Source organism: Cebus imitator, unplaced genomic scaffold (genome assembly GCF_001604975.1).
Source record: "Cebus imitator isolate Cc_AM_T3 unplaced genomic scaffold, Cebus_imitator-1.0 Scaffold200, whole genome shotgun sequence".
NCBI classification, from domain to species: Eukaryota; Metazoa; Chordata; class Mammalia; order Primates; family Cebidae; genus Cebus; species Cebus imitator.
This window is the reverse complement of record NW_016107515.1, coordinates 3,466,511-3,484,777: the sequence shown is the minus strand read 5'-3', so window position 1 is coordinate 3,484,777 and position 18,267 is coordinate 3,466,511. Positions and strand designations below refer to the sequence as shown.

Below are 18,267 nucleotides of genomic sequence, written 5' to 3'. Positions count from 1 at the left end.
CCAAGGGTTCTTTTCTGTTGTAAAGACTTTTTAATAAACTTTCACTCCTGCTCTGAAGTTTGCCTGGATCTCTTTTTCTGCTTTTTGCCCCCTGAGACGAATTCATTCGTCTGAGGAGGTAAGGACTGAAGTTGCTGTGGTTGCCTACGGGTTTGCCTCCAGTAGCTCAGATCTCTGCCACCACTAACAGAATTATGTTAAAATTGTAAGTTTTTAATGTCATTATTTGCAAGTGCTATGACTGTATAGAAAATCTAAAATACTTTGTAGGTAAACTCTTAAAAGTGATAACCGAATTTACTAAAGGTACCTATCATATACAGGGTCGATTTTTAAAAATCAATTATGTCAGCTACAAACAAATAATTTTTTTAAAAATTATGTTATTATACGTATATCATATGCTTATCAATAAAGTCAACAAATCGATCTATAAAATCTCTACACTGAAAACTACAAAGCACCACAGAGGTAAAGAACATTTACATAAGTAGTGGAAAATAACATATTAAAGATATCATTAATCTCCAGATTGAGCTAAAGATTTGACACAATTGCAATAAAATTTCTTATACTTTTTCTTTTCTGGAACGTGTAAGTTGATTCTGAAGCATTTATGGACTTTGGGAGGCAGAGGCAGAGGCAGGTGGATCACCTGAGGACAGGAGTTTGAGACCAGCCTCGCCAACATGGCAAAACCCCATCTCTAGTAGAAATACAAAAATTAGTTGGGCATGGTGGTGGGCACCTGAAGTCCTAGCTACTTGGGAGGTTGAGGCAGGAGAATTGCTTGAACCTGGGAGACAGAGGTTGCAGTGAGCTGAGATCTTGCCACTGCACTCTAGCCTGGGTGAGAGTGTGAGACTCTGAAAAAAAAAAAAAAAAAAGAAAGTGTATATGGAAATGCAAAAGGCCAGGAATACCCAAGGAAATCTTGAAGACCACAGGTGGAGGACTTACACTAACAGAAATGGAGCTCTGTTACAAAACGATAATTAATTCAGTGTGGCATAAAAGCAAACATAGATAAACAGACCAAAGGAAGAAAATAAACGATCTATAAACAGAGTCAAACATGTATGATCATATGATTTTTGACTGAAAAATAAAACTACAAATGCAAGAGGGAAAGGATAGTCTTTTGAAAATAATACTGGGTCAGTTTGTATAATGTATGCAGAAAAAAATTACTCTTGACCCCTATCTCAACCTAAAGCAACTATCAAGTCTAAATATACTGCAGATATAAATGTAAGGCAAGGCAATTTTCCTTCAATCTAAAATCTCTGACCTCACGGAGTGTTCTTTTTAATATATAATAGTGTTTCCTATGAGACTTGAGGGATACCTTATACGGAAAAAGAAGACAAAGAAAAGTCAGCAAAGGAAATATAAAAGAAGCACACACAAAGAATAATTAAAAAGAGAATAGGATAGTGTAATTTAAAACCTAAAAGAGTGATTTCCCCGAACTGAACAGATGGCTCTTTGAAACGATATTTTTCCTATCTGGTTACAGTGAATTCTTTACCATGAATAATCTATTATTCACATTTTCTCTAGATTATGTTACGGAATATCTCCACCTTGTCCTAATGGTTTCAACTGGTGCTTGTGCATCAAAAGAGAAGAGAGTTTACCTGAGCTATTTTTGAACTGATTTCTATATAAACTATCCATAAAGTTGGAAAACAGGATAAATTTATGTTCAGACAATATATTAGTTATATTTTAAAATAATATGTTCCATAAAGTTTCAGGTAAAATACTAAAAATTTAAAGCATTAGGTCTAATTGCTAACCTGAATTTGGGGGAGAGTATAATTGGGGAAATAGTGTTTATTGGACTTTTTTTAGATTAACAATTGGACCATTTTCTTTACTTTAGAGGTATTCCACCTGAAAATTCTTCATCAGGGTGATGAAGAATAGTATATTAAGCAAAATTAGTTGACACAGAAACCAATAACTCTTTAAAAATAAATTTATTCCATGTTTCTCAACTTTATGGACACCTTGTACAATAAAAAGCAGTTTCTAACACTTATTAGCACTTTTCTATCTCACCTAAGCAGCAACATAAGATGACAAGATTACATTGGTGCATATTTAGCACCTCTCTTACATGATGGGTCTCTTTGCTCTGCCTTGCTGATTTACCACAGAAGGAGGACGGAACAATGGAGGTCATAAAAATTGCCAAGCCCAGTTCTGATATGGGAGTGGGGCAGGGAAGTGTTGGGTAGAGAAGGGTGGGTCCCTGGCAAAGGCTCCACCCTTGGGAAAGAGCCCATGGACCTAAGTGAGTACAGACACTCCTGTTTTCGTGCCTGGATGTTGCATTTTCCAAGACCACTCTGGCCTGCCATACCTCCCTCCATCCTGTGTCCATATTAACCGGAGACCTTGGTGGGGCATATACACAAGTGGCTGAATATCGAGAGAAGCAGAGGAACAGAGCAGCAGAGAGCGGCAGAGGGCAGTGAAGAGTGGCAGACAGCAGGACAGGACAGCAAAGAAGGAGGGAAGAGGTGTTTCAACAGCGAGAGGAGCTCAGTCGAGAATGGCTGAACTCCAGGGGAAGATTATCTCCCCCACACCCCTCCACCTTCCGGCTCCCCATCCATCTCACTGAGAGCCACCTCCACTACTCACTCAATAAAACCTTGTGCTCATCCTTTGAGCCTGCATGTGATGTGATTCTTCCTGGACACTGGGCAAGAGCTGGCAATACAGAAAGCTGTCACACTGGCCCTCTGCCCTTGCAGTAAGGCAGAGGGTCCATTGAGCTGATTAACACTCAGGCCATCTGCCCGTGGCAAAGCTGAAAGAGCTATGTAACAGGTTGCAGGCACTTACCCGTAGGCACTACTGTGGGGCCGAAAGCCCAAAGCACATGCCCCGGCCTCTGCACCTTCCCATCTGCATGCTCCCCATAGGGGCTTGAACTGTGGGGCAATTGGACAGGCAAGCCACCCTCCTGTTGCATGTCCTGCAAGGAGAATCAGGGAAGTATCCCATTTCAGTTCCATAGCATAGCTCTGGCAGTTATTCCTGGAAATCCTGTGTCTGTTGTTTCAGCCTCTCATTAATTCTGTGATCCACTTAGTACTGTGTTACATGTGGCTGCCTACTTAAATTAGTGACAGTAGATTCTGTTCTTTGTAACTGAACTACCAGCATAGTCATCTTTTTAGAACGAAAGCACAGGCTGGGTGAAGTGGCTCACGCCTGTAACCTCAGCATTTTGGGAGGTTGAGGCATGCGGGTTGCTTGAGCCCAGGAGTTTGAGACCAGCCTGAGCAACACGGCAAGCCCCTCTGTCTACATAAAATACAAAAATTACCTGAGTCTGGTGGCACACACCTGTACTCCCAGCTGCTTAGGGGGCTAGGGAGGGAGAATCATCTGAGTCCAGGTGGTTAAGGCTGCAATGAGCTGAGATTGAGCCACTGTACTCCAGCCTGGGTGACAGAGAGAGACCCTGTCTCAAAACAAAAACAAATGAACAAACTAGCACATTATGTCAAATGGATTCAAATAATAACTTCTTAAACTGGAGTTGAGAAAAGAGTCATCCAAGAGCAATTTTCCTGTTGTACTTTAATTACTTAATTTTTTGTGTTGCTTATTCAGTAAACTACTTGGGGGCTCACTTATATGTTTGGCATGTGAGGTAAGTATATGATCATGAACTATTTCTGTCTTCAGAGTTCCTCTCACTTCAACAGCTCTTCTTCTCCAGTGGGACCTCTGTGCCTTTGAATATACCATATTTTCACTGTCCATCATGAAAGCCTTCAATTTTTTCCTTAAGTAACTTAGATTCTATTATCCATAACTGATTCCTTTTTGATCACTCTTCCTCTGAAATCTCCTGGAAAGACCTCACCCTCAGTTAAACCCAATTCCTCCCCTATTCTTAAAGATGTAAATGTCTGGTGGACCCCCATTCCTGGCTAATTCAATCAGAGTCTGGGGGAGGGGAGAACTGGAAACATTAAGTTTTAGAATCTCCCCAGGTAACTCTAATTTGCAGCCAGAGTGGAGAATCACTAATTCATGTCTGCACCCGAATAGCTGAATGTTGCAGATAAACACCACTCAACCATCTTGACTGTTTCACTTGAATCTCATGACTAATGAGCACTCCTTGTCCAATTCTTCAAGATGAGTTTCACTTCTCTTTCTCCACCTGCTTCTCAACTTCTCCACCTTTATCTCAACTAATAATCTTCATTTTTTTTTTTTTTTTTGAGACAGAGTCATGCTCTGTTGCCCAGGCTGGAGTGCAGTGGTGCAATCTCGGCTCACTCCAACCTCCACCTCCTTGGCTCAAGTGATTCTCCTGCCTCGGCCTCCTGAGTAGCTGAGATTACAGGCATGCACCACCATGGCCAGTTAATTTTTGTGTTTTTAGTAGAGATGGGGTTTCACCATGTTGGCCAGGGTGATCATGAACTCCTAACCTCGTGATCTGCCTGCCTTGGCCTCCCAAAGTGCTGGGATTACAGGCATGAGCCACTGCACCTGGTCAGATCTTCATATTTTATTGAGAAAATAACAGCTAACATTTGTTGTACATTCATGTGCTAAATGCTAGTGTTCTATAGGCTTTCTTTTCTTTTTTTTTTGGAGACAGAGTCTCACTCTGTCACCCAGGCTGGAGTACAGTGGCATGATCTCAGCTCACTGCAACCTCTGCCTCCGGGTTTCAAATGATTCTCCTGCCTCAGCTTCCCTGTAATTCCAAGTAGCTGGGATTACAGGCATGCACCACCACACCCAGCTAATTTTTGTATTTTTTGTAAAGATGAGGTTTCACCATGTTGGCCAGGCTGGTCTTGAACTCCTGACCTCAAGTGATCCACCTTCCTCAGCCTCCCAAAGTGCTGGGCTTATAGGCATAAGCCACTGAGCCTGGCCCTATATGCTTTCATATACTAACTCATTTAGTCTTTTTAAGTCTCTAAAGTATATGCCACAAAAGAGCTCCATCCTCAAGATGAGGGCACTGAGAAACAGAAAAGTTTGGTGACTTACCCAAAGTGTCATAGCTAGGATTCAAAGGAACTTACGTTTGAATCCAGAATCAATCTCTCACCCACCTTACAATGCCATTTCTCAAGCGGCGCTGAAACAAAAGAAAAACTACCTTTGTTTCCTTCTATCCCACTTACCAACCGAACTGCAACTATATGCCCTTGTCTTCTGCTTTGTCTCCTTTTATAGTGAAGAACTGTGTGCTTCTATTTTTGCATCCCATCTCATCTCTATCCCAAGGACTTGTTACCTGCCATCATCCCCTCTTTCTTAAGCATGTTCGGTTTTTCTCTCATGGCTGGATCATTCCCCTTAGGCTACTAACGCACTCCAATATCTCCTCTTGCATTAGCTCAGGTCTTCCAAGAAGCAGGTTCTAAAATAAGAGTTAAAAAAGAAAAAAAAAAAAAAAAAAAAAACTGTATTATGGGGAACACTTGTGAGGAAAAATTGAAAGAAGACTGGAAAAGCTGTGACATCGTGGTGTAGATTTGACCTCTGTGAAGGGGAAAAGGGAAGAAGGAAGGAAAGAAGGAAGGAAGGAAGGAAGGAAGGAAGGAAGGAAGGAAGGAAGGAAGGAAGGAAGGAAGGAAAAGAAGGCAGGCAGGCTGCATTGCAGCTTTAACAAAGTTTTGGCAAAGCAAATGGGGAGTCCTTAAGCCAAAGCTGTCAGTCAGAGGAGTCCTATGTCAAGCAGCAGCTTGCCTGTCTTAGTATCCCTGGCACCCTTAGTCACTGGCTGAGAGCAGCCTGTGGAAAGCATAATCATGATATTAACGAGGGGAAAGAATTTCAGAGTATAGCAACTGAGAACATTAGGCAATTACGTTCCTCACAGTAGGAAATCTGAAGGGCACACATTTCCATGGTCATCACAACTCTCTTAACTTCTTGATTCTACGGCCTCCTTTAGCTACCACCCCATTTTATCTGCTGTCCTTTCCAGGAAAACTCTTAAAAAGAGTTGCTTGATGCTTCCATTTCTTTGTAATATAATTTCCCCTTAACCAACTCAACCAGTCTTGTCTTTCCCTTTCTACTCTCTCAGTAACTGTTTTTCTTGCTCTTCCATAACAACAGACTGTTTAATTGGACATACGGCCATCTAGAATAATGGCTATACAGGCTATATGGGCTTACTCCATTTTATTGTGCTTTGCTTTGTTGCACTTTGCAGATACGGCCTTTTTCTCATTTTACAATTTGAAGGTTTGTGGCAACTTTGTGTCAAGCAAGTCTATTGACACCATTTTCCCAACAGCAGCTCACTTCATGTCTCCGTGTCACGATTTAGTAATTCTTACAACATTCAAACATTTTTATTGTTATTATATAAATTGTGGTGACCTGTGTTCAGTGATTTTTGATATTACTATTGTAATTGTTTTGGGGCTGCATGAACCTCGCCCATATAAGACAGTGAACTTAATCGATAAATGTTGTGTGTATTCTGACTGCTCCATTGACCAACATTTTCTCATCTCTTCCTCCCCTCAGAGCGCCCTATTTTCTGGGACACAAAAGTATTGAAATTAGGCTAATAAATAACCCCACTATGACCTCTAAGTGTTCCAGTGAAAAGAGTCATGTGTCTCTGACTTTAAATCAAAAACTAGAGATGACATTTAATGAGGAAGCCATGGCAAAAGCGAAGACAGCCACAAAGCTAGGCCTCCTGTACCAGTTAGCCAAGGTGTGGATGTGAAGAAAAAATTCTTGAAGAAAATTAAAATTTCTACTCCAGTGAACAGAGGAATGATTTTTTAAAAAAGCAAATCAGTGTTATTGGGATATTAGAAAGTTTTCATCGTCTGCATAGATCAAACCAGCTAAAACATTCCCTTAAGTCAAAGCCTAATTCAGAGCAAGGCCCTAACTCTCTTCAGTTCTATGAGGGCTGAGAGAAGTGAGGAAGCTGCAGGAGAAAAAGTAAAAGCTAGCAGATGTTGGATCATCAGATTTAAGGAAAGAAGCTCTCTCCACAATATAAAAATTCAAGGTGAGTCAGCAAGTGCTGATGGAGAAGTTGCAGAGAGTTATCTAGATTTAGCTAAGATCACTGTTATAGGTGGCACACCAAACAACAGATTTTCAGCGTAGATGAAACAGCCTTATTAGAAGATGCCATCTAGGACTTTCGCAGCTAGAGAGGAGAAGTCAAAGCCTAACTTCAAAGCTTCAAAGGAGAGGCTGATTCGCTTGATAGGGGCTAATGCAGCTGGTGACTTTCAGTTAAAGCCAATGCTCATTTATCATTCTGAAAATTCCTAGAGTCCTTAAGAATCATGCTAAATCTACTCAGTTTGTGCTCTAGAAATGAAACAACAAAGCCTGGATGACAGCATGTCTGTTTACAGCATGGTTTACTGACTATTTTAAGCCCACTGTTGAGGCCTACTGCTCAGAAAAAAAAAGGTTCTTTCCAAAACATTACTGCTCATTGACAGTGCACCTCGTCGCCTAAGAGCTCTGATGGAGATGTACAAGAAGATTGATGTTGTTTTCATGTCTGCTAACAGGACATCCATTTGACAGCCCATGGATCAAGGAGTGATTTGGACTTTCAAGCCTCATTATTTAAGCAATATATTTCATAAGGCTATAGCTGCCATAGATAGTAATTCCTCTGATGGATCTTGGCAAAGTCAATTGGAAACCTTCTGAAAAAAATTCACTATCATTCTTTTCTTAAAAAAAAAATTACTTTAAATTCTGGGATATAGGTGCATAACGTGCAGGTTTGCTACATAGGTATACATGTGCCTTAGCGGTTTCCTGCACCTATCAACCTGTCATTTAGGTTTTAAGCTCTGCATGCATTAGCTATTTGTCCTAATGCTCTCCCTCCCTTTGCCTCTACCCCCTCACAGGCCCCAGTGTGTATTGTTCCCCTCCCTGTGGCCATGTGTTCTCATTGTTCAACACCCACTTATGAGTGAGAACATGCAGCATTTGGTTTTCTGTTCTTGTGTTAGTTTGCTGAGAATGATGGCTTCCCAGCTTCATCCCTGTCACTGCAAAGGACATGATCTCACTCCTTTTTATGGCTGCATAGTATTCCATGGTGTATATGTGCCATATTTTCTTTATCCAGTCTATCATTGATGAGCATTTGGGTTGGTTCCATGTCTTTGTTATTGTAAATAGCGCTGCAATAAACATATGTGTACGTGTGTCTTTATAGTAGAATGACTTCTATTCCTTTGGGTATACCCAGCAATGGGGTTGCTGGGTCAAATGGTATTTCTGGTTCTAGATCCTTGTGAAGCTGTGGATAAATAGGAACGTTTTTACACTGTTGGTGGGAGTGTAAATTAGTTAAACCATGGTAGAAGACAGTGTGGCAATTCCTCGAGGGTAGCTTTTTACCTAGTGCTTTCTCAGAGAGCCATTCCCAGACCATCCCCTTTTCTACTCTCCCACAGTACTCTCTATATAATTTATTTTCTTTATTAAAATGTATTAATGTGGATTTTTTGCCTTCCCTTCTAGACTACAGATTGATGAGAGCAGCAATCTTGTTTGTGCTGTTCCCCAAGATATATCCTCAGGGCCTCTAACAGGGCTTCTCACATGATGGGTTCTCCATTGATGTTTGTGGAGTGAAGGAGCACTCAGCCTCTAGGAATGGGTGGAGGTCCAGTAAAGCCACAATTACAACATGGCTTGCAGGTGTGTATTGTACTTAGCGAAGAGATACACTCAGATTGCTGAAGGCTTATTGCTAGGACATAAGGGCTATAAGGAATCTATTGTCGTCTTCTAAACCAGGTAATTGATTTCTCCAAAAAATCAAGAGATTGATATTGTTCAAGAGGCACTCTTGGCTTAAGTAATTCGCTTTCTGCTGGAATGTCTGCTATTTATACTTCTGAAATAAGAAGACCTAATTGGGTTGGTTTGCTGTCTACCCAATACAAAGCCTCCTGACTGGCCAGAAAGTGTTGTCCTTCCTTGTTTCTAATACACCCACCAAGGTCACAACTCAATGTTTGCGGGGACTAGGCAGGTAACTTAAATGAGTGAAGCAAACTGGGTTTGTTGTTATTATGGCAACTTAAGAAGAATTTGTTCTATGTAGACCTACATCTAAGACTATTCTCCACATCTGTAAATACATACACCCTCTCCCATGTTTCCTGAAACATGTGTTTTCTCAGTCTCTCTTATTTTCCCACTTTTGATGGAACATAAGGCCAAGCAGTATTTCATTTTTGTTTTTACCTTAAGAAAAACAACTGTGTAAGCATAATGGTAAATAGCAATTAAGATTTGGCACAGCACTGGGGACTGTGGCAACAAGAGTGCACGCTCAGGCCCAAGGGCAGCTGCTGGAGCTATCTCCAGCTGAAACTGCCTTGTGGAAATGCAGAGTCTACACTTATTTAGAGAGAGACTAGGAATCTAGAAGTCCATGTAAAAATCTCTTAATTATTAATTGCTGGCAATTTTTTTATATTAAACAATGTGAAAATAAAATATGCTTGTTGAACAAATAGGTCATCCTTCAGGTTTGGTCTTTGGTTGGCTAGTGCTTGGCCCCTGTCAGATATCATTGTTTCTAGATGAGTCAGCGCCAACGAGATGTGGAAAAGGAGCAGGGCTGATTGTCACTGCACCCAGTGTGAGCCTTGGCAGCTTTGCAGAAAGAGCCTTTGCAACTCCTAGACAGACCAGTAGTTCATGGGCATGGGCTGCCTCAGGAGGGCGGTCTAACTGGAAGGGGGAGCTGGGAGGTGGGGAGGGTCACCAAGGAGGTCTTCCCAGAACTACTTAACCTAGAGGGCAAGAAGGGGTATTCCTGTTGGATGAAGGACTAGAGCACACAGAGATGTGAGAAATTGTGGTGCTTCTAGGAAACTTCAAACAGCACCATCTCATAAGAGTGTAGGGTGATTATGTGTTTGGTGCAGGGAGGTGGTGTAAGAAGGGCAGAGGAGGCAGGAAATGAAGCTGTCAAGGGCAATGCCGGCCCTGCGTCATATTCTTAAGACTTTAAATAGTGTTCAAAAGTGAAGGATGCACTGAGAGATATTAATCTGAACTTTGACATCTTAGTCTCACAGTTGAGGTAGATCCCACCAGCAGATGCCTAGAACATTAACTAGTAGTAGGTTTGAGGCTATTAACATTGTGTATATATATATATATATATATATATATATATATGTTAATAGCTTCAAATATAGTAATTTTTTAATTTCCATAGGTTATTGGGGAACAGGTGGTTTTAGGTTACATGAGTAGGTTCTTTAATGGTGATTTGTGAGATTTTGGTTCACCTATCAGCCAAACAATATACACTGCACCCTATTTGTAGTCTTTTATCCTTCACCTCCTTCCCACCCTTTCCCCTTGAGTCCCCAAATCCACTGTGTCATTCTTATGCTTTGCATCCTCATAGCTTAGCTCCCACTTATGAGAGAGAACATACAATATTTGGTTTTCCATTCCTGAGTTGCTTCACTTAGAATATACTTACAATGGAATACTACTCAGCCATAATAAGGAAGGAATTAATGGCATTGCAGTTAATAGCCTGGGTGAGGCTATTAACATTTAATCTGATAGATCAAACTCTAGGTAAGCAGGAAATCTCTTGATTCTCCCTATTGCCAACCTTCACTCCCACAGTCACTTCTAGAGATTTGTCTGTTACCTGCAGGCAGAATTATTTGAATGCCTACTTATCTACGTGGCATCTTTGTTGTTGATTCTCCTTCCTTTCGTGCAGCTAATCGATTTTGGGCACTTATATCCTTCTTCCCTAGAGGCTTTTATGGTCCCGATAGGGACCTAGATTCCTCTCTGGTGAGTAAAATTTAGGTAAGTACAAGTTTTGCTCTTGACTATCTGAGCTGCTCGGAATATACTTTGTGATTTGCCATGACTGTAACAAGCGACACAAGAAGAGATGATGAGAAAAATGTTGACTAATACTATGGAGGCTCGAGTTTCCAAAGGCAGCCATGTGATGGACACAGGTGGATGGGACACCAGAAGCCTCTAGGCATCTACCTGCTGACATGACAATGCTACCCTCCAGGCAGCCCTCTCCCCTATCTGGGTCCAGGAGCTCTCTGGCTGGGAGTTGGGAGACATATGCAGAAGGGGGCCCACCAGCATGAACTACACAGGACAAGCTGGCAGGCACTATAGTGACACAAGTGGTGCCCAATGATGGCTTTCCAGGGCAAGAATGAGAGGAGGGCACTAAAGTGCCTTGAGATGGTTGCTATGTAGCAACTGTATGGAAACATTCCACTATATACTGGTGAAATCTAGCAAAGAGAGTCTTGGATCTGAATATATGACTCTGAAAAAGATGGACATCAGACACTTTCTCTTCTGTCGTGCTTTAGGGAAAGGGTTTTCTCCAATTTACCTAAACCATGAGTCCAATTAGGTATCTTTGGCCTATACTTGAGGCTTTGCACAGCTCTTTCCCACAGAATGCCTTTATTTCACAAAAGTTGTAAACTATCTCATGTTATTACAAACCTGCTTTACTTATTTTTTTTCTAGATTATTCCAGGAGCTTGAGAAGACCAAAACTGCTTAGGCAAAGGGTCTCAGAAGTAACATGGAGAGGACATTGGAAGGAGGCAAGGTTGAGGAAGGGATCTCTAATCCAAGTTTCAAAGAAGATCTTAACAAGGTCATGACTTTGGGGAGAGAGTAGTTTGAACAGCTGTTTTTGAGATTATCATTTGGAGTGAAAGGGACAGTAGGAGGAGTTAAGTTTTTGACCCGAGTGAAGTGAAGGGTAATGATGTACTCATAGGCAGTCACAGTGGATATTGGCTACAATAAGGGATCTCATTTCTCTGGCCTCAGTTTGGTTATTAGCAAAATGGGGGTAATAAGGGCATCTCTCTCATGGGGCTGCTTTGAGGATTACATGAGATAATGCATGCAAAATGTTTAAATCAGGGATTGACAGGCAGTAAGTATTCAATGAATGGGGCTTAGAAAGTGTTCAGTGAATTTGCTGCAAACCAAAAAGCTAGGTAAGTGATGGAGATGGGGTTCTAGCACCTCATTAAAGCACAGTCTGGTCACTTCACCTGTTAGATCAGGTAGAAACAGTCAGAAGAGGGACAAGTCTAGGGTGCAGTTATGTGATAAACTTGGTTCTGAAACATGGAGACATTGATGGGGCAGGGAGGGGATGTCTAGGAGGTAGTTGGACACATGGGACTGAACTTAAAAGTAATCTTGGCTAGAGATTTCCTTTTTCCCACAGTCATCCCTCACAATGTATGTGAAGTTATAGTCATCAAGAGTATACGACCTAAGTCAAGTATCTGACGGATGGTGTATAATAAAATAGTGCGACCAAGATTATTGTAAATTCTTTAAGTGGTTTTAGTCAGATTTTTATGTTTGAATATTGATCTCTCTGGCCAAAAAATTTTTATGGTGACATAGAATTGTTAACTCTAATGGAAAACCCATATTTCAGAAACATAAAAGCCATCTCCTAACTGAATGAAGTTTAAAGATTTCTACATTAAAAGTCACCCTATTAAGAAGTTAATTAACCCTCAGTCAAAATTTCTAAACTTCATTTCCTTCAACTGAAAGCAATTTTTCAACTCTTTTAATATGCTGAATAATTTGTTCGTTTAACATTATTTAAGGAACAGATTCCTATTATAGGTTGTGTCACAAATTGAATGAGGAAAAGATCTTCAGTACTCCTCAAGTTCAACCTTATTTCCTTTCTGGTACCACCAACCACTGGGCCTCCCATGAGATACTTTACCACACTGTTGATGTAAAATAGTATGCCTGTTTTGTATGTCAGAAGCTTAAACCAAAATAGAAAAAAAAATGTGTATTTTTTATCACCTGGCTACAAGTTTATGAAGATAATACAACTGTGTATAGCAGGAGATAGCAAACTATGGTTCACAGATCAAATGTGGCTTGCCGCGTGTTTTTGTATGGCCTGTGAACTAAGACTACTTTTTACATTTTTAAGTTGATGAACAATATCGAAATAAAGATAATATTTCATGATATGTGAAAACTGTAGGAAGTGAAAATTCCATTTTATGGGAACACAGCCCTGCTCATTCATTTATACAACAGTTATGGTTGTTTTCATTATACAATGGCAGAGTTGACTATTTGCAACGGAGACTGTATGTGGTGTTCGCAAAGCTTCCCAGTGCTGTCCAACAACCCACTAATCAGATGGGGTTATAACTCCACAGCATTTAAAGTGCCATGCATATGACTCTACATAGTAACATTTTAAAAAACTACCAGTGCTATGGCCACCATGTCAAAAAGAAAAGAAAGAATAGTGTGCTCCAAATGTCATGCTCTTAAGGCACGATGGAGTGTGCATTGTTTTGTTATCAAATCAAATAGTGGCATGGTTTAAATGTGACCCCCCCCAACAAAGTTCCCGTGTTGAGAATTTAATCCCCAATACAACAATGTTGGAAGGTGGAGGCTAATAAGATGTGATTATTAGATAATGAGGGCTCTGCATAAATAGATTAATGTTGTTATTGTGGGAGTGAGTTAGTTTTCGAGGGCGTGATTTGTTATTGTGAGAGTGAGGTTGTTATAAAAGTGAGTTTGGCTCTTTTTGCTCTCTGGTTTTTGCCCTGTCACCTTCCACTATGGGATGGCACAGCAAAAAAGCCCCTTGCTAGATGCTGGCCCCTTGATATTTAACTTCCCATTCTCCAGAAATGTGAGCCAAATAATTTTCTCTTCATCATAAATTACACAATCTGTAGCAGCACAAAACAAACAGGGGAGAAAGCATTGTGTTTATTACATGTTGACACTCCAAATGATATAATAGATTGAGCACTCATAAAAATATTTCCAACTCACACAAAAGCAATGGCCAGAAACATTAGAAAATTTAAAAGAGAATATCTCATCACAGCACAATTTCTTTAAAATAATAAAAAATGAAAATGAGATTACAACCAGAGTAAGTTCCCAAGTGGCTTGTTATGCAAGCAAGGAAAAACATTTTACTAATGTTGAGTTCATTAAATCATGTTGATTATAGCAGCAGATGATATACACCCAGTGAAAATAAATTAGCTCAAGACTGTTAGCCTTTTGGTGACATTGGTTGCTTGAAGAATTGAGAACATTGACAGCAACATCAATAGTGAATTTTAAAATGACTTCTGGTGGTTTTCCTTAGGTCTTAAGTTGACAAATATTACCATTGCAGCTCAATTGTTATTTATGTGAGGAGTCAATGCTGAGCTTAAGGTGAATGAAGAAATAGCTTCTATGAAGAGCTATGGGAAATACTATTTTAAATGAAATTTAAATAGAAGCTATTTCTTCAATAGTAGAAGAACTATGGGCAATATTATTTTAAATGAAAATGAGAAAACACTAATTCAACATAACCTGAAGTGGAATCTGCTAGGATGTGTTGCAATTGTTCATGGAAAAAAAAAATCTATGGAGCAGAAAAAGGCTTTTGGATCAAATTTAGAAAACAGGGTGAAAATGTAAGATATTTACAACCTGTGATTATTAATTGTAAATTCATCATCAGGTACTTTGTGGAAAATATTTAAATCTGTGATGTGTTATTGAATCAGTAGTATCAAAAGTTAATTTTATTAGCTCTTCTGGACTTTTAAGCATTGCCCATTTGTAAACATTTTTTAAGAAATAAAGTAAATATCCTGTCAGATCAGCATTAACATATGAACATTTGAATCACTTTTGATAAGGAACATTAACTTTGAATTCCAATAAAATGAATTATTCCCAAAATGTATTTTTTTTAATTACTAAGCCAGTATTACAAAAGATACTCATTCACATCATATTTTGAATTTTATTAATAAAAATTTTTAGAAGCTTGTTTTCTTTCTTTACATGAGTACTTGTATCCTACATATACTTGATTTTGCTTTCTGGACTGCAGAGACTAGAATATTGACTGTCTGTGCCTTTACAGAAAATGTTTGCCAACCTCTGTTGTATAGTCTCAATTTGTAATACCATTGTGATGGTTAGCTTTGTAAGTCAGTTTGGCAAGGCTATATAGCCCAGTTATTCAATCAAGCACCAAGCTTCACAATCTTCACAGGTGTTGCTGTGATGTACTTTGTAGATGTGATTAACATCTACCATCCCTTGAATTTAATTAAGGAAGATTATCCTCAATAAATTGGGTGGTCCTGATTCAATTAGTTGACAAACCTGATGAATAAAACTGAGGTTCCTTGAAATGCCTCCTGAGAACATCTCCTTCCTGTGAGTTTCCAGACTGCTCTTCCTGATAGCCCCATAATCACATTAGCCAATCCCCAATCTTTCTCTCTCTTGTACATACATATATATTTTCTTTCTTTATTCATGACTCTCAAGTTTGCCAACCTCTGTTGTATAGTCTCAATTTGTGATACTGTTGTGATATCTAGTTTTGTGAGTCAACTTGGCAAGGCCATAGCCCAGTTACTCAAACACCAAGCGTCACCATCTCACAGGTGTTGCTGTGAAGTACTTTGTAGATGAGATTAACATCTACCATCCATTGAATTTAATTAAGGAAGATTATTCTCACATACATATATAATCTCCTATGTTCTGGTCATCTGGTGGAACCCTAATACCACTGCTGTCTGTACAAGACATGATTACCTAATTTGTGCTGCTAGAAAACAGAAAATAACTGCAGATAAAACAAAATCAATATTTTTTGTTGTTCCCGCTTGGCTGTGATATTGCCTAATCTATCTTAATGACTCTCTAGTATAACGCAGAAAGGGGTAGTGAGTCATGAATAAAGAAAGAAAATTCAGGAATACTTAAATTCTGCCTTATCACTGTGGATCAGACATTTTTTTTTTTTTTCTGGATAGAATCTGTTCCCAGAGCAAAAATGAGATTTTTCGAGGCAATGTCTCCATTAGCCTAACGGTAGGGCCCTTTTCCTGGGGCCCACTGTTGCTGGCTATGACAGCACGCTTCACCTTGCAGTGATGCTGGTAAATAGTGTATTTATGTATTTTCAGAGCAGAGCTTCCAGAGCTTACATGAGATTTTCCAACGGGTCTAATCTATAGCACCAAAACGATGAAAAGCTGTAAATGATCCACCTCCAGGTAAATATTTACGCTTTCAGGTCATCTGCCGTGTACATGGTCTTCTCTTACCCTCACAATAATCATATGAAGTAGGTACTAGAATCCCATTTCACAGATGAGAAAACTGAAGCTTAGAAAAATGAAGTTTTTGGTCCTCGTCTGAATTCGAACCCAGATCTGACACCAAAGCTCTTGCTGAGGTGAGTTAAGTAGATGGTTTGTTCAGTCCCTAGGCACTGGGAATCAGGAAATTCTCTGCACTTGCGGCGGTGATCTGGGGAGAAATTCTCTGCACTTGCGGTGGTGGGGACTGGCCTCTGCCCCCTCGCCTGGGGAGGAGGCAAGGTGGGAGTGGTCCTCAAGCTTTGCGTTGGGCGGGGTGTCCTAGCCTACAGAGCACCAGCCTTCTAATGTGCTCCTGCCCAGGGGGAGGGAGGAGGGAGCGGGGAGCCCCGGGGAGGGAGGAGAGGGCGGGCCCTGAGAGGAGTTTGAAAAGAGGAAGGAAGTGGGGCCCTGCAGCGCTCAGCCACCCCCTGCCGGCTTCCCCACGGGAGGAGGAGAGGCCCCGGCCCAGCCATGGGCCCCTGGCGCAAAACTGACAAGGAGCGGCACGGCGTGGGTAGGTTCAGGAGCCCGCGCGCGGTAGGGAGCGGGACAGGTGGCTGGGAGAGCCGCGCGCAGGAGGATGCTGTGGGGCCGGGGGCGCAGGGCGGGCAGAGAGCGCTGCCTGCAGGTCAGAGGGCGCAGCCTGCGGCGGGGCCCCGGGGCGGGAAAGCCGAGGCTCTGGGAGAGGACCGCGGGACCCCACCCCGCAGGCTAAGCACAGCCCGCGCCTTCGCCGCCTGTGCCCTCGCCTGCTGAGGGAACCTTAGGCATCTCTGAGATAGGGTCAAGACCAGCGCTTGACAACTCAGCTCTTTGCGCCAGGCTCAGCGTCCCCAGGGGTGCCCGCCCCAACTCGTCCCGTGGGAGACTTGGCCTTCTAGAGGGAGCTCCAGTCTCCTGTGGCTCAGCCTCGGCCTGCACACCATGTATACGTCCACCCGCTCCAAAGCGACACCTATCTGCCCTTTCCTCCTGGGTCAGATGACTCCTGATTTGGCAGGGCATCCAGAGGGCAGCTCAAGCTTGGGACATGGGGCTAGATGGTGGGGTTCTCTACTCAGCCCCCAAGAGCCCCTGGGGAAAAAAGGACTCCCGCCAGGTCATCTGAGGGTAACCAAGAAACTAGCTTTGTCAGCCTCAGCCATCTAAACTCCCAGAGGCCTCTGCCTGGCGCTCAGGGGCGGAAGTGGCGGCTGGGGGAAGGGAGGCCTCAGGTGCTGCCACTCTCTCTGAGTGGCATCCGTGGTGCAATCTCCATGGACTCACTGTGGTTTTCAAACTTAAATATCAATTTAAAAAATCACTCTGGAACTTCCTACACAGGCAGATACCAGACACCATCTCAGAGATAAAAGATTCAGCAGGTAAGGTATTAGAAGACCCAAGTGCGGAGAGGGATTAGATGCAGGGGGTCCCCAGGCCACTGTTTGAGAAACACTGTCCTGGAGAGATCAGCAGTTCTCCACTCACTTACTGGGCACCCAGCGCTGTAGGGGCATTTTAATATAAATGGTCCCCATCCAGAGAACAAATAATAGTTTCTATCCTCGAGGGGCAGTTAGAAAGCAAGGAAGGGTACAACTTCTGCCTTTGAGGAGTTATGTGTAAGGCTAGAGGTTTGGACTGGGAAGTCAGAACTGAGTTCAAATCGAGGCCTGTTTCCTGGTCTATCAAGTGGGAGTATTAATAATAATGCAGGTCTCATGAGACTCTTGTGAGGATTGAATGGCGTTATGCCTGGAAAGCACCTAGTAGTGTGCAGGCCCAATGAGAGTTAGTGATTGAGGGTAAGGGGCTTACCTAGTAGCTTCAGAACCAACAGACACCAGCACCAAAAGGCACCCTAATGCCAGATTCAGGACAATTATGCCTTGTGCAACTGTAGTATTTTATGGTTTGCAAGACCAAATGTCATGCAGTCTCTGACTTCAGAACACCCATGCGAAGCAGTGTATTATTCCCACTTTGCAGATGAAGTGACCCAGTTTACCTCACGTGGAAGCTGTGGAGCTGGGACTTAAATTCA

General features: G+C 41.6%; 1 protein-coding gene across 2 annotated transcripts in view; it reads left to right on the top strand.

Moving 5' to 3' along the window:
• The first annotated feature begins 16,611 nt into the window (after positions 1-16,611).
• Positions 16,612-18,267, top strand: part of DOCK2 (dedicator of cytokinesis 2) — a 445,079-nt gene continuing 443,423 nt past the window's right edge. The window contains exon 1 of one of the 2 annotated variants that reach the window (XM_017547720.2): positions 16,612-16,755. In XM_017547720.2, the coding sequence (XP_017403209.1) occupies positions 16,713-16,755 (43 nt within the window). In that variant the 5' untranslated portion in view covers positions 16,612-16,712. The remainder of the gene's footprint in view (positions 16,756-18,267) is intronic. The other variant, XM_017547721.2, reaches the window with a different exon arrangement.